Source organism: Gopherus evgoodei, chromosome 3 (genome assembly GCF_007399415.2).
Source record: "Gopherus evgoodei ecotype Sinaloan lineage chromosome 3, rGopEvg1_v1.p, whole genome shotgun sequence".
Taxonomy (NCBI): Eukaryota; Metazoa; Chordata; order Testudines; family Testudinidae; genus Gopherus; species Gopherus evgoodei.
In genome coordinates, this window is record NC_044324.1 from 214,041,536 (window position 1) to 214,058,970 (window position 17,435).

At 44.0% G+C, this 17,435-nt stretch overlaps 1 protein-coding gene across 2 annotated transcripts in view; it reads right to left on the minus strand.

Moving 5' to 3' along the window:
• Nucleotides 1–7,713: 7,713 nt before the first annotated feature.
• SNAP25 (synaptosome associated protein 25) overlaps nt 7,714–17,435 on the minus strand; it is a 97,905-nt gene continuing 88,183 nt past the window's right edge. For both annotated transcript variants that reach the window (XM_030558007.1, XM_030558005.1), the window contains exons 7-8: nt 14,783–14,927; nt 7,714–9,018 (exon numbers count right to left, since the gene is read on the minus strand). In XM_030558007.1, coding sequence (XP_030413867.1) covers nt 8,950–9,018; nt 14,783–14,927 — 214 coding nt within the window. In that variant the 3' untranslated portion in view covers nt 7,714–8,949. The remainder of the gene's footprint in view (nt 9,019–14,782; nt 14,928–17,435) is intronic.

Below are 17,435 nucleotides of genomic sequence, written 5' to 3' on the forward strand. Positions count from 1 at the left end.
GAAGGAACATCTAGTCTTTCATGGTTTTCTACCAAGCATTAAAAATACTTCATGACATATGGCCAGAAACACGATCTTATTAGTGTCAACAGAGCAAATCCGAGTAGGTTTTTAAAAAGAAATGTTTTGTTCACGTTTGCATGTTGCTGTTTTCTACACCCAGAAATCTTAGTCAAATGCAAACTACATTTTTGTGCTATCAGGGCTTAATCCAAAACACACTAAAGTTAATAGGAACCTTTCCACTGACTCCAGGGGACTTGGGATCAGGTCTTGGATGAAAAACAATTGTATTATCTCTCCTGCAGATATGGGTGCCTGACACTTCCCATTATAAGACTCCAGTTTTAGTTGCTTACAATTTTGCCAAACTTTAACCATTTGGGCTGAAAGAACCAATGCTGGGTGTCTGCCTCAGACTGAATGTATTTATTTAGTTGCAAGTTTCAGCACAGACAGTTCAGCCCTTTTAGAGGATGAAATTTGAGAAACGTGCTGTTTTACTCAACACAGAACACTCTCCTTCAGATTCTGGACTTGAATCCAGGCGTTCCAAGTCTCCACTTTCCTCTGCTGTCTGCAAATAGCTGTAAAGCTGCCATAAACAGATAGTTAAGGGTTAATGTCTCTTTTACCTGTAAAGGGTTAAGAAGCTCAGTAAACCTGGCTGACACCTGACCAGAGGACCAATCGGGGGACAAGATACTTTCAAATCTTAGTGGAAGGAACTCTTTGTTTGTGCTGTTTGTTTTGTTCGTTGTTCGCTCTTGGGGCTAAGAGGGACCAGACGTACACCCAGTTTTTCCCAATCTTTCTGAATCAGTCTTTCATGTTTCAAAATTGTAAGTAATAGACAGGCAAGGCGGATTAGTCTTATGTTTGTTTTCTTGACTTGTAAATGTGTCTTTTTGCTGGAAGGATTTTTACCTGTGTTTGCTGTAACTTTGAATCTAAGGCTAGAGGTGGGAATTCCCTCTGGTCTATATGAATCTGAATACCCTGTAAAGCATTTTCCATCCTGATTTTACAGAGATAACTTTTACTTTTTTTCTTTCTTTAATTAAAAGTTTTCTTTTTATGAACCTAATTGATTTTTCCTTGTTTTAAGATCCAAGGGATTGGGTCTGAACTCACTAGGGGATTGGTGGGGGAAAAGGAGGGGGATGGTTAATTCCTCTTTGTTTTAAGATCCATGGAGTTTGGATTTGTGTGAAGCCTCTCAAGGCAACCCAGGGAGGGGAAAGTCTGGGGGGAAAAGGAGGAGGATGGTTAATTTCTCCTTGTTTTAAGACCCAAGGAGTTTGGGTCTGGGTTCCCCAGGGAAGGTTTTGGGGGAACAGAAAGTGTGCCAGATACTAAATTCTGGCTGGTGGCAGCGTACCAGATTTAAGCTAGTAATTCAGCTTTAAAGTGTTCATGCAGGTCCTCACTTTTTGTACCCTAAAGTTCAAAGTGGGAGAAAAAACCTTGACAAAAGCCCATCCAGAAAAACGTGTGCCCCATCTCTCCTCTGGAGATGGGTCCACTTGGAAGATAACAGCCTACTGCTGCTACTATTTACTTTGTTCAAGTGGCAGAGGTTTGTGCTGTGAAGCTAAAGCTCTAAAGCCTGCTGATAACTCATGTGGAGGTGCCACAGGATGGAATTTTCCCCCCCTGCCCCTTTTTTTTTAAGATTAGGAAATTGCCTCCAAAACAAGCTATGTTAAACGACTGTTCAAGTTGCCAAGCCAGGCACTCAGAAGTTAGAAAATGCTAAGATGAAAGTTGCCCATGCAACCTTCATTTGGGCTGCTTGTGAGTGTGCATCATGATAGTCTTTGTACATGATCATATCCTATTTTTTCAAGGGCTACCTTACTTGTGGCATTTCCTAACTTTTGACCATTTGGCTTTGCAACCTTAATGCTCTTTTCACATAGTTTTGCTGGATGTAACAACATAGAAAGTGATAGTGTTTTAGGCCCTGAACTTGAAAACACTTGCTAACATGATTTACTTTACTCACATGCCATGGATGTCAATGGAACTGCTCACATGCTTCATTGGCTGTTTTTCTAAAGATCTGCTCTAGGAAGTATTTGCAGGGGAAGTTCTATGACCTGTGGTATACACAAGGTCAGACTAGATGATCGCAACGGTCTTTTCCGGCCTTGGAATCTATGATGTTTGTAACTGAGCACGTGTAAATGTTTACTGGTGATCACGGTAAACGACGTAGCTGAAACTGCACAGGCAATCACGCACTAAAATAATGTCTTGCTATAGCAGTTGAAAGTAACCATTGTCGTGTATGTCAGTGGGAAGTTCACTGGGATTAGTCCTGTTGAGGAACTGCTCACACTTATGAGTTAGTGGACAATTTGTCCAAAAATATATTCAACACGCAGGTGAAGTGTTAAGTTTATCCATATATCCCTCCGTTGTTTTGGGCTGATCCTTTTAAGTATCCAGGAGAATCTGCTCTTTTCAAGGGAGGCTACCATATAAGGGGAGGTGTCCACAAAGAGAATCTCTCTAGTAACATATGGCCTATGCTATGAAAATGTCAGAGAATCCCTGACCTAGCACCTTTCATAGTCCTAAATGGGGTTTCCCCATCCGACTTCAGATTTTCCTCCAGCTGCTTCCCCCAACTACTTTACTTCCTGTGGCCACTGCTCCCCTGCCCTACTTGCTGTAAAATGTCTCACTTCCGCAGTTGAAACCCACGGGACACCTCATTTCTTCTTCTCCCCCTAAGAGTTCACCAGAGCTTTTAATCTTTCTACCACAACCTGAAGTAGGGATGATGAAAGAGAAGAATATGTAGAGGACTAGGGACATGCCTATAGCTGACCAGGCTGGCCTGGCCAGTGGTCCTTAAACATTACTGACGGAGCACCACTTGGAAAGAGAAAGCAGACTTTTATGATGGTCAGGGATCAACAGTTCTTAACTCTAAACAGACCTGATCCTTTGGCATGCTGGATACCCCCAATTCCTCCTGACCTTGGAGGGCCTGATTCTATGATACAAGTACCATGCTGAACCAGGACCTAAGCATGTGCTTAACTTTAAGTATGTGTCTAGTGCTGTTGACTCCTATGGGTCTACACACATGCATGTGGTTAGGCATATTCTTAAATACCTTGTTGAGCCAAGGCCATATTGACCACCTGCAGTGCACCATCAGCTCCCACTGAAGACTGTAGTGGACGGTACTCAGGGCTCTTTGGCAAGGACTCAATGACTTGCAAGGCAAGGCTCCCGATGCCATAGGCTGTCTGCAGAAAAGATCCCCGGTGCTTGTGCTTCACAAAGGCTTTTGCAGTTCTACAGTACACGGTTTTTGCTTGCCCATTAGCTTCCAAACAAGCTGGTCCCATGTCTCTTCTGGAAAGGCAACAAAATGCCACCAAAGCCAGCAGTCACATGACACACACCTACCCCCCTGGTTAGAGACAGCGTCCAGCCTGTATATTTCAGGTGTCGCTGACACACATAATTCCCCTCATTACGAATGCTCAATTCTTCCCTTCTAGCCAAAGAGCTTAAAAAGAAGGAAAGGAGGAAAAAATAATCACATAGACACAAAAAGGTCCCCTCCAAAGCCTGCCTAAATCCATGGGGACACAGCTCTGCATGCAGAACTAAGGAATATCTACATGGTCTGTAGCTGCAGAAAATAATAAAAAGTTCTGTGACAAATATGAAGTGCCTGTGTCTTTAAGCAGGTGCAATGCAGCCTGTTGTCATAGTAATTCACATTAATTATGGCACCTTTGGTTTTGGTTCGTGTGAATGATTCCAGCTCATTCCTGAATGCTCCCTTGAAGCTGGGTATCCTAACACTGGGGTTACCCTTCCACTTCCCCTCCCAGGCCTCTAGATTCTCCACAACAGACTCTCTTGTCTCAATAATAATCCCCCACCACCCATGGGGCCAATTTGTTACAGAAACCTAGAACAAATAATCCATTGAAAGAATCCCAAATCATAGCCCATCTATCACTCTCCTCCCCAGGGCATATAGTCCCTAAAGTCCCACAGCATCTAGTCCTTTGACATAGCACATACTACACGCCAGCATCTTCCACCTCACCCAGGCTCTGCTTCAGTCCTCTCCCATCTTCTGCCAGGACAGCTACCCCAGCCCTTCTAGGTGGAGTGCACCTGCTCTTCCCAGCCTCTCAGCCAGCAGTTCATCCTCACAAGGGATGTGTCCATCACTCCCCCTGTTCCATGAGCCTCTCATATCCCAGACAGGCCAACAGGTCGGCCCCACCACTGCTCCATGAACTTCAGCCCTCTGGGTCCAGTCTCAAGCATCGAGATACCAGCAGGTAGCTGCTCCATTCTTGCCCTGTCTTCAGCCCTTTCCAGCCTTTGGTGTTGGTGCTCCAGCTAGGAAGTTAGCAGGCAACTTCTTCTGCTATTCTCCTTGCCTTTAGCCCACAATCTAAACCTCTCCCCTGCTTTCAGTCTTTTCTGACTCTCAGCTCCAGCTTGGAAGTCAGTCTTCTCCCCCAGGAACCTCCTACAGCTCCCTTCAAAGACTTCCTGCAGCATTGAGTCCCCCTGATCATTTATAGTCCCAGGTGCTACCCTGCCTTCTTAACTGGCCAAACTAGGAGCACCTGCTTTGGCACAGGGAAGTTGGACCTTCTTCGTTCAGAGGGGCCAGCTACCTAGTGACAGCATTGAAGGATGCATCACATTTAGTGCATGAAAATTGAGAGTTTTAATTTTGTCTCTGAAAGTTTATGCTCTTTATTGTGTTTTAATTGTTACCTTTCCCCTTTCTAAATAATAATAATTAAAAGCAAATATGTTGACCAAGAGGTGTGATCAATTCTCCAGCAAGACTGGATATTCCCCCCACACACACTTATGCTCTACTTCAACCATAAATGATGCGGGATTGACGCAAGAATCGCTGAGTAAAATTCACTGGAACTGTGTTATGCAGGAGGTCAGACTAGAAGATTGTCATTGGAGATTAAAATAGTTGAAGCTCTGTAATGCTAATGAGTGTCAAAGTTCCAGAAGCTTCAAGGCCTGGTTCAGAGAAGCCTACATAATTCATACAAAGCTGATTCAGCATTCTCCTCACTTTTCCGGCTGAAGAAATCAGGCAGGATATCTCATGAAAATTGACTTTCTCGTGAGCTAACCTCTTCGGAATTTCCTCCTGGTCAGAGATCCCCCAAGATTAGCCTCTGTTATGGTAATTTGGTATTTCCGTTTCCTTCTGAGAGTAGGAAGTGACCAGGATGTGTGACGGCCTCCATCCTGGCCTACACACTGGGGACCGAATCAATGATCTCCAGGGCTAAAAGCACAAGCTGCTACAGCTTGAGCTAACAAGCCAAGTCTCTGTAACTGGGGGCTGTCCCAGCTCATATCCTCCAGGGCTCAGTACAGAGGGGGACCTGTAATATGCGGCTTACAAACACCACATTATTTTAGATGTCAGCCGTGCTTCTACAGAGATCAACCAATGTTTGGTTAGATCTGAGTTTGGAGGCAAGATTTCAGACGATGAGGCTGGGCATCTGGACAACCCAGTCATCTGTTGAACCCAGCAAAGCTCTGGTGGGCCCCACACCGGCCCCATAAAAACTCTGCCTGGCTGCTTACTCAGCTAACATTCCCCTTATATGTCCCTTTGTAAGGCCTTGTACTGACCTCCCCACCTGGTGTGAATTTCAGCTGAGGTAGGACTTGGGCTCTGTGTGAAGATTTACATTTAGGGATTAGTGACTGGAGTGTGCATCGCGGCATTTACACGTGCATCACAAATTCCAAGGCCAGAAGGAACCACTGTGATCATCTGGTCCAGCCTCCTTCATAGCACAGGCCAGTGAAAGTCTCCAAAATAATTCCCGTTTGAACTACGGCAGATATTTTAGAAAAGACAGTTAATCTTGATTTTAAAATCGCCTGTGATGGAGAATTCATCATTTTGGTAAGTTATTATTACTCTCACTGTTAAATATTTACACCTTCTTTCCAGTCTGATTTCGTTTAGATCGGTGGTTTTCAACCTGTGGTTTGCTGACCCTTGGGGGCCCATAGACTATATCTAAGATTTCCAAAGGGGTCTGCCCTTCTATTTGAAAATCTTTAGGGGTCCACAAATGAAAACAGGTTGAAAACCACAGGTCTAGATTCAACTTCCAGCCGTTGGATCTTGTTATACTTTTGTTTGGTAGGCTGAAGTGCCCATTGTTAAATATTTGTTCCCCATGTAGGTACTTACAGAGTGTGAGCAAGTCATCCCTTAACCATCTCTTTGTTAAGATAAATAGATGTTTTCCAATCCTTTAATCACTTGGGTGGCTCTTTTCCTAACCCTTCCAGATTATTAACATCCTTCTTGAATTGTGGACACCAGACCTGGACACACTAGTCCAGCAGTGGTTGCACCAGTGCCAAATACAGAGGTAAAACTACCTCTCTACTTCTGTTTGAGATTCCTTCATTTATGCCTCCAAGGATTGCAGTAAATCCTTTTGGCCACCGTGTTGCACTGGGAGCTCATGTTCAGCTTTTTATCCATCATGAACTGTTCAGAGTCACTGCTTTCCAAGATAGAGCCCCACCAACATGTAAGTATGACCTGCATTCTTTGTTCCTTGGCCCATATTAAAACACACATTGCTTGCTTGCCCAGCTTACCAAGCAATCCAGATCGCGGGGCATGAGTGACCTGTCTTCTTCATTATTTACCACACCGCCAATTTTTGCGTCATCTGCCAACTTTATCAGTGATGCTTTTATGTTTTGACAATTTGCTCACTTATTTAGAAGGGTGTTAATAACATCAGAACATGGGGCCAGATCTTCAGGGGGTATAAATCATGTGAATGTGGCTTTAGGACTCTCAACGTAGACACCCATTCTTGGAAATCTAAGCCTACGGTTTTGCGCATTTCCTGAGTCTGATGTAGCTCTTTAATTTTAGCATCATCTGATCCATAATAATGTTTGCCAGAAGTTTACCCTTTAGTGAAAGAAAGTGGGGGAAATTATCTGCACAAATGGAATGATAACAGATACTAAAAATAAAGAACTGCAAGAATGAACACAGCCAGGCATTTGCTTTCTTATATGTTTTGACAGAGGGCCATGTGAATGAATTGTTCATTCACGCAGAGCTAACAATAATTGGATTCCCCATAAGAAAAATACCTGGAAAATATACACCAAACCTATTTTTAACCATATTCATTGTCAGTAAATATTTAATCCTTTGTTAAAGGCATTCCTACCAGGCTATACAAATTTTACAGTTATTAGGGTTCTATGAATACTGCTATCTTAATAACACAAGGCCTGATCCTCAGCTGGTATCTATCAAGAACACTCCATTGACTTCAGTGAAGCTACACCGGTTTATATCACCTGGGGATCTGGCACATTGATTCTATTTTCTCCCCCAGAACAGGGAGACGGTTTCATCTCAGCATTCAGCGAGCTCCCCAAAACCAGGTCATTTAAAACTATAATCACATCACAGTTTGCTCGGTGCAAACCGCTTTTGTTCGGAATAGTTCCCTGTCACTTTAATTAGCATCCCCAATGGAAATCTTTTCTTGCCAGCCCTTACATACCAGTGATTTGCAAAGAGCCCTTGGACCACATCCCTATCTCCCTTTTCACACGTGGGTGGAAAATAACAAGGGATCACTGACACACAGGCCGACAAATGGATAATGGAAGCACAGATTCCGAGGTCTATAATTTTTAATAATTTTTAAACTAGCTACAAAATGTCAATCACATCACAAACTGACAGGAGACAGAAAGAATTTCATATTACATGCGGCAATAATATTTATCTCACAGTTTATCTAGATTTCATTCATGTAGGTTATTTTTTATTATTATTTTTCATTAAGTCAGCTACTAAACATCTTAGCGATTTGGTGTGCATAGCCCTAGGTAAGCAACAGAGAACTGTACTGATAACAAACCACACGAGGATAGTGACTAGTAAGATAGAGCCTTATAAAAAATTACATCTCTTTGCATCAATTCCTATGGTAGTCGTTTCCTCCAAAAGATAATCTTCAAAAGCAACAGACAAACCCAATATATTACACCTATTTCTTTTTGCCTTTGACATATTTTCAGCCAAAGGTTCAATTTTACTGGTAATGATGAAATGGTGAGTGCCCAATCCATCTTTTTTTCCATAATTAAAAAAAAATGATCATGGTTAAAAACTGTATATAGATCAACAAGAAAAAAGTGGCACTACTGCATACTTGCTGGTATAACACAGTCCCAATACCGAGCATGCTTTTGTTGTCGTTTGTTGATGTGCTACTGCCATGGGAAAAGTCTTGTTCAAGTAGGAGTCTAGAAGTCTAGTTATTTCTCATGCATAAATGCATAAATCACATCACTTTTTAGTGCAATGCTTGTTATAGTTATATAATTCCACATTGTCTTATCATGAAATTATAACAACAGATGACAGCAATGGAGAACAGAAGACAGTAAGGTTAAGTGATGCCCAAAGACAGGAGTGTGGCAGTAGCTCTGTGGAATGTCACAGTTTTACAAGAACAATACTGTATATTTAAAGGTTAACAGCACAGTTAGCATTCCAACATTGTTGTCATTCAGCAAACATGATAAAAGAAAAAGAAAGCAACCCAAAAGAGAGAGAATCTAAACAAACAAACAAAAAAAACCCCAACCAAACAATCCCCCCCAAACTTCAAAGTGAGCTCCAGCCATCAGATCAGCACTATGTACAACCTTTGGAAAGAAAGATATCGAGAAAAAAATAATTACAAGTATCATTTTTGGAAAGCTGACAAACTACACAGGACAACATTTACAATGGGGGCTGATATGTGCATGTGTGCAAACCTAGTAGGTAAATACCATGAGAAAAGCATGAAGAAACTGCCGTCCGGGACAGTGCTAGGAGGGAAATGCACTACATGGCATTTAACCACTGCCCAGCATCTTTGTTGCACGTTGGTTGGCGTCATCAATCCTGGTTTTGTTGGAGTCAGCCTAGGGGGAAGGAAGGAAAGAAACAACTGATTACATAGCAGAGAGAGAACATCTGCTTTGCTAAATATGTAGTGGAGTATGTCACCCATCCGGGCCCTCTCTGCTACCTACCTCTCTGCTTCCTGATCCTGGCCAACTCAGGAAGGAGAAGGTCAGAAATACCATGAAATTGGCTGTTCTTGTATTTTTGGGGGCCCAGCAGGAAGATTGGGCCCCTTTTGACCTTAAACTGTGTGATTCTGCAACTAATAGAAATCACCTGTTTGCATGGAAGTCCCACCCAAATTTGCAAGCCCAAGAGATTCAGGAAAAGCATCTCACATTTCAGGTTTTTCTCAGAGCTGCCAAATGCTAGGCCACATCCCTAGTGGGTGTGAGCTGACATAGCACCATTGAAGTTAATGCTAGGAATCTGACCCAGCATGAAATTCATCCATCAACAGTTGTAACAGATGTGCTGTTTTTACTGACGCAAGGCTGCGTTCAGCTTTGATATTATATAAGCATATGGGATGTCATGGATCTGGCTCTGCCCTGGCTGCATGCTGATCTAAAACTTCTCCAGGCTGCCTAACACTTTTGTTTTTGTTGCATTGCCAAAGCAGCAGAGAACCCATCAGGACAGAGAGCTAGATTGTGCTCTCATATAAAGCCATTGAGAAGAGATAAGTTTCTTTTGAAAATATATCAGACTGAATCCTCAGGCCAGAGCAGCACTTGCTGCACCTGTGGTGGGAAGGGAATAGGAGGCATTATGCCACCCTTTCACCCTTCCCACAAGATCAACTGGCACTGGTGCAAATTAGAGCAGCCTCAAGGCTACTCTAATTTTCACCAGCAGATAATAGCACAAAGGGGAATTGAGAGAGACCAAGGATCTGGCCCATCAGTTCCACTGCATGCTCTGGTGTCAGATGTATACAAGGACTTACAATGCTCCCAATCCTTTACTCCTCATATGTGGTTGCACCTCAAAATCCCATTGAAGTTAATGGGAATGTCAGGCAGGATTAGGTCCACAAAAAGAAGCAAAGAGATAAGATTTCTGGAGCCTCCTCAGACACTGGTTCTAAAAGAGACACTCAGCACACTCCCTGCAACACTTTGTAGAGCGCTCTATGTGGAAGGAAAGAGTCCAGGAATACAGGTTTCACCATCTTGGAGCTCACTGGAATATCATCATAAAAACAGGATGGCAATTCCTTTTGAGAAATGTAAATATCATTTGAAATAATCAGACTGGATCTTACTGAACACAGTGGGTTAAATTCATCTTTCGTATAACATCATTGTCGCCCAGTAATTTTGAAAATTAGACAATTCCCCTTTTTTAAGGCACTAAGGCTCTTTTTTTAATTGGATCCCCCTTTGACTGTGGGTTGTGGTAACTGCCCAAAGTGAGCTTTGGAGATAGAAGAGCATTATCGAAACGGAAGTCGAGCGGTGCAGCTGTATCCAAGTGGATGTTGCTACGTCAACAGCAGCTGAGGATCTAGTCCCAAATGTTCTTCAGTGTTGATAGCCCAATGTATATAGGTATGGGATGCAGGGTTGCCAGCTGGGGCTGTGTGTATTCCTGGAGGGTTTCACTGCATGACATAATCTTTAATTCAAGATTAATCTTTAATTCCTGGAGCCTCCAGGACAGTCCTGGGAGGCTGGCAACCCTCTGGGAAGGGTGAGAATGGCATTACTGCTCTGTTAGCATTCATTTCAAATGCGCAAGTGTCCATTTCATTTTATTAGCTCAGTATTGTCTGAATGTTGCTTTTCATGATGACTATCCAGGTAGCACTATGGTGACACAGTTCTGTCATTTCAAGGTCTGGTCCTGCTCCGACTGGTTTTGACGGGAGTTTTGTCCGTCATTTGTGTGGCCGGAGACGCGGGACCTGGGTTTATAAAGATTTCTGTATAGAACAAAACCTGGTGGAAAAATTGGTGCTGCAGTCTGAAATTATGGGTCTTTCTGGAGCCTCTTTCTGGCTCATTCGCAGGTACAAACATGCTGGGGAAGAGAACTTTTACCTCTCCTGAACAAACCAACCAGCCCTCCTGTTATGATTCTCCTGAGCAGAGGCTAGAGCAATGGGTTCTAGGCCTGGCTCTAGTTGGCTGTCCTTGGGCAAGTCACTTCCTTTCTCTGTGCTCAGTTTTCAGAGCTGCAAAATGGGGATACAGATAATCCAGCGAGCTAGATGAAAAGGCACTGGCTAAGAGTGAGGTTGTGTTATTTTACCACCTCTGTAAAGCGTTAGCTCAGCACTAGGCATTGTTTATTTTTCTTCACCTTTGATAAAGTTGAGCCATTAATATTAGACTCATCACCATGTTTTAGCCTTTGTAAACTGACAATGACATGGCAGTATTCTTTCTGTGCTATAGGTTAGAGAATGCCATGAATACTCCGATAACATTAATGCCTTGCTCAGGCACTTGTGAAGATTTTAATGGAGAACTCTGTACCTAGCTTTTGGAAAATGCATTAGTATTTCTGTGGTTTGCCTTTGTTTGTTAGCATCTGCTGCAGTCTCCAATTTTCTATGGCATATAAAATATGTTTTACTGAATTTGAGAGGTATGTACAGTTATCCCTAGTTACAGGTGGGGAAACTGAGGCACAGAGCAGCACAGTGACTTCTTCAGACATGGGCCTTTCAAGTTCTTTTTATAAGTGGCAAAATGGACATGCCGATAATCTTTTCTTTAGAGTCTGCTGCCTTGTGTCCCATAATTGATTTGATAAATGCTAAGCAGAAAGATATTTTTAGTACCATAATGAATGCAGTGCTACTTTGGTTTATCTGTGGGCCAGTCCCTCAGCAAGTGTAAATCTGCACAGGTCCTTTGACATCACTGGAGCATTTGTAGTGGATGTGGATTTGGCCCCAGGTATCTCTGGATATCTGCGTTTGTTCATGGCAAATGGTGTTTCTTTTCAAATGTTAGAAGACCATGAACAGTTTTCCAGGAAGAAACAGGAACAATGCTGGGGCAAGGTTATAGTTCATCAAAGACGCAGGCATGACAGTCTCCTTGAAAATGGTAAAGGCCATGGGTAGCCATTGAAGTCAGTGGGAGTCTTACAACTGATCTCAAGGAGGGCAGAGGTAGGCTGAAGCAGAGCCCTTTTGAAAACCCCACACCATATTTATGGCTCATTGTAACCCAAAGTCCTCTGGAGAATGTGTCAAATCTCCAGGACGTTCCTGAGTTTTTATATCTGGATCTCTGAGTTAAGAGAGGGAAACAGTAAAGGCTTTTATTTACCACTCTCCGTAGTTGGATAGGTCAGTCAAGAGCTCTGTCCTCTGAGGTAGTTTCAGGTTGCTCACAGATCCAGCTTAAGTCCAGTGCCATATAAGCACCCAGACCCGGCATTGCTGTGAACCTCTGCTTTTACAGAGAGTGGCAGCAAGGGGATTTTTAATGACTCCAAGTGAGCAAGGCTGCAGTTTCCCATCTCCTCTGAATAACAGCCCTTCAGCAGCACAGTGCCCCATACCACTAGGACAGATCATTAGTCCATTACTGACCCATAGGAAAGAGTCCTTCCTACTGAATTACCATCACCACTTCCAGGAGCACCTGGGTTTTCCATCGAAGTTGACCTGATCCAGCTTTGCTGGTCTTAAATCTCATAGCTTGAAGTAGGGTTAGAGGGAATGATACTGGTACTATTCCTTGGTTGTTTTCATGAGCCAAGGACTTGGTCAACTTAAGGATCCATTATTTTCTCTTGATCCAGAGTAGGGGGTTAACATGCTATATTTCTGTGATGCACTTACCCTGGTGAGCTGGGTGGTAACCTATTTTGCTGTGTTGGTCTGTATTGCAGGTGTTTGGTTAGAATGAAGGAACATGCTATGGATGGGAAAATGGTCTCCATTGACAATAAGCTTTAAGGAAGGATGCTGGGAATTTACGCAGAGCTCGGCGCACAGTGAACACTGCCTGGTGTGCAGATCCACTATTCAGAAGCACATGGGTCAGCGTTCTCAGCCAAAAGCTGAGAAACCAAGAATCCTGCCAAGTCAGTGCTGCACCTCCGGCTGGATTTAAATATCTGTGTTAGTTTAAGAAGCCAGATGGTAGCCTGTTGTGTACCTAGCTGTGTAAGAGGTTTGCACAGAGGGCCAGATCCCCAGCTGGTCTAAATCAGTGCAGGTGAAATAACGCCTGAACTACATCCATTTATACCAGCTAAAGATCTCGCCCCCAGGCTTTACCTATACAAAGTGCCTAGCCTATGTTTTCAACATCAGCCAGGATGTTTTCTAAGCAAGAACTGGATTCAGCCCAGCAACGGGATATTCCTAGCCAGTATTCAGTGCATCGCACATCCCATAGGCACAAATGCCACACACCAAAATGTCATCTGTGTTAAATCACCTACTGGTAAGGTTGTGTGAGTGTCGTGCTACTGTTGGCTGCTAGTATGCCACAGCATACGCTCCTGCACTTCATCTAAAAAAGCACGTGTGTACTATGCCTCCCATTTCCAAGACAGATATGACACATGCCATGCAACACTGTGATCCCTTCTCCTATCACAGATACGCAATTTTCATTCAGCACTGAGCTGAATATTAGCAATCACATAATGCCCCATGTCAGTTTTCCTCACTCCAGAAGTGTGAAGTTTTACAGGTGGTGCCGTGAGGACGGTTGTGCGTTTCTCAATGTATCCCAGTTCCCTTTCTTTATAAAGGTTAGCTTGCTCGTCTGAAGAAAACATGTCTTTTACATAACCTGACCCACCCTGATGTCCGTCACAGGTGCAGTCACTGTCATCAAATCATGAGGTCCTTCATTCATTGCTTCATGGGCTTGCAGTCTGACAAGGAACGTCACAAAGTGCTACATGTCCCCGAGTGTCAGGGTGCAGGAACAGTTTTTATAGTGGGGGTGCTGAGAGCCACTGAACCAAACTGTCAACCCTGTATTTAATGGAAACCACTTCAAGCCAAGGGGTGCAGCAGCACCCCTAGTTCCAGCACCTATGGCTGCGTGCGCATATGTCTTTCACTTGGCTCTCTGATTTAGTCAGTGGAAAAGCACATGCAGCCACTTCACTCCCTATTGGCCCCCCAGATAGGAGGCTCAGTAACACAAGTTATTCTGGCTTAGGTCAGCATTAACTTCTTGGGCCAGATCCTCAGATAGTGTAAATCTCCACTGAAGTCAATACAGCCACAGTGATTTACGCCACTGAGGTTCTGCCCCCTTATTTTCCTTTCAGTTCCCTTCGGGAGATCTGCCAATACAAAGGCAGGAACTATGTGGATCTTCAGATGTGAGGCTGCTAATGGATTCTTAGTTAAGCACGGAAGTTGTTGTCAGCTCTTTGAATGGAAAAAGAGACCCAAACTCCAAAGATCTGCAGTAGGGGTCTGGTGTTGAAATGGTGGCCCTGACTTTTTAGCAGGCATGGTTTTAATAGTGATTTCAAATGTAATATTGATTATTTGTATTGTAGTAGCACCCAGAAGGATTTTGGGGCAGGGGTGTAGAATCTGGCAGAGATCTGCCAGCTCCTGGGCCCAGCTCCCTCTTCCCAGAGCCAAAAAAATGGGTCTCTGCAGAGTAATTGCTGAAGGGTCTCTGTGGGGTTGGAGGTGGGGAATTGGCAGGATGCTGCAGGTGAAGGCTTGCTGAAAGGCGTGTGTGTGGCAGGGGCATTCTGTCTGGCACTACTGGGCAACGTGACTTGTTAGGATTAGTATGGAAAAGTTATTACTCCAAGAGGCAAGTCAGCCCTCACCTTCTCCATGATCCTGTCAATTTGGCGGTTCTGTGTGTCAATCTCGTTGCCCATATCCAGGGCCATGTGACGGAGATTTCCAATGATGCCGCTGACCTGTTCAAGGTTTTCGTCCATTTCGCCTTCTCGGTCGTCATTTGTTACCCTGTGAGCGAGTACACAATTCTTTTGAGTGGACATGGACTCAACCAGTCTGGGTACCTATGCAGCTATCCAGCAGCCCTCGTCTATTCAGCCCTGCCAGCTATCACCCATCCCGACATCTCTCTTTGCTCTGGAGCTGTTCAACCTTCCTCTGGGCCGTTCATCATCAACCACTCTAAGCCTGCCACTGCCAGAAGTACTGGGCTGTCACTACCAGCAGTGCTGCCTTTAGTGATGGTTCTTCTGAGCATTGCTACTCTTGGACTTGAGGTTTTGCCTATGAGTGAACAGAATATTTGGGAGCTACCTGTGGGGTGCTGAGCAAAGAGATCCCATCCACCTGTTACCTATGCCTAACTCATGATGACAGTGCTCATCTGGCAGATTTGAGCCTAATCAAAGCACTATGGAGGAGCTTTGGGCTTAAATGATGACTTTTTAAGTAATTAAAAAAATAAACAAGTGCATCAAATTTCTCTTGGATTCATCAGTGTCAGTATAAATTTCCCATTGCCCCCATTCAACCCATCTGATTTTTACAGCTTAAAGAGAAAATGCTAGCTGGTGGTAAGCAGACCTTGCAAAAGAACTCAGCTGTTGAGTCTTGAATTATGCATCAGCTCTAATAGTTGGCCAGTTATGCAGGGAGTCACTGGTCAGTGATTCAAACACTGGAAAAAGCTTGGCCTGCTTGAAAAGTCACTGCTTTTCACCATCTCTTGTGTTTCTTAATGGATCACAAAAGGTGGCAGATGGATAACCCTCAAGGCAGATGTCTTCCGTTTAGCCACAGAACAAATATTGCACAGGCAATGGCAACGTAAGCTTCCCATGTGATAGTCCACCTCTGTGTCACATACCTGACTGGGAAGGGACACCTTCTAGGGGTGAAAAGGCAAATGGCAGTCTCAGTGTACTTCAGTGGCAGCTGGGTCCCCACATCATAGAATCATAGACTATCAGGCTTGGAAGGGACCTCAGGTGGTCATCTAATCCAACCCCCTGATCAAAGCAGGACCAACCCTAACTAAATCATCCCAGCCAAGGCTTTGTCAATCTGGGCTTAAAAACCTCTAAAGATGGAGATTCCACCAGTTCCACATCCTCCTGTCCCATCACAGTACACACATCTCCCTTCATCACAGCATCCAAAAAGAGAATAGTTAGTAGCTGACAGAAGAATATTTACCTATTAATCCAGTTACCTCAGTCTTCACAGAGCAAAGCTTTGCGTACTAGTAGGCCTTTCTGGGGAGCAGCTGTCATTATGAACTTAACTGATAGCATTGCCACCTACATATCTGTTTTATAGACACTGTAATCAATATTTACCTACCACTGTCCCCTTAGCTAAAAGGGAAGGTTAGCAGGTGGGAAGTCAAGTCAGCACATTTTTCTGTTACCAGTAGATTTCATTTCAGCACCACATACCCAGAGGTGGCCATTACATGGCAACAATAAACTGCAGTTAGTGCACCACAGCATCCCAGATACTGCACTTTGGCCCCAGTTCAGCAAGGGGCATCAGGCTGTACGTAATTTTAAGCTTTGAGTAGTTCCACTGAAGACAATGGCACCACTCACGTGCTGTAAGTTATGCACTCGCTTGAGGGCCTTGTTGAGTGGGAGTCTGCACCGCTATTCCTTTAGAGAACATCTCCATAGCATGCAGCATGAGCCTTCCACCCCAGGCTGACAGCCTGGGGCTGGTGGGGCTCATGGTCCCATCCTAAAGATAGCTGGTGCAGGTGTTGCACCATGGGCTCTGGAGCCTAGGGAGCGGTGTGGACATCAGAGCCTGTGCTCCAGCCTCTAGCCCAAGCCACCACTTCACAGTGCTGTCTACACAGCCATTCTTGCAGACCTAGTGTGAGGTCTGCTAGCCCAACCCTGTCCACCCAGGCTGGGAGGTTGGATGTAGACATAACCTTAGATAGAAAATAAGGAGTTTTAAATCTGGTGGTGCACTCCAGTGCTGACGCTCAATGATAACCACTAGGTATCTTGGAACTGTAATAATAAACTGGCATTTACAGGACATTTTTCATCTTCAAAGTACTTTACAATCATTAATTACTTAGACTCCCCCCCCCCGTTTTTTTTCCGTTGTGTTGTGCCCATGCAGAAACCCATTAAAGGCAATGGGGACCATGTGGGCAGAGAAGTTGGCCTATGTGCTACACTTTGCAGGCTCAGCGCCTGAGTATTAGCAATTCTTTGGTCAAATAATTATTATCATTCGTCCCATTTACAGCTGGGGAAACTGAAGGAGATAGATTAACGGCCACTCAGTGTGGGTACATAGGGCCTGATTTTCAGATCAGCCGAGCACCCACAAGTCCAACTGATGTCAACAGGAGCGGCTGGTATTCAGCACCTCTGAAAAATCACAGAGTGCCAACTCTTCAGTAGAAAATGTTGGCCTAAGTAACTTCCCCAGTGCCACAGAGTGAATTAATGAAGAATACAGGATTTCAGACCATATGGAAGAAATCTAAATATATCAGCA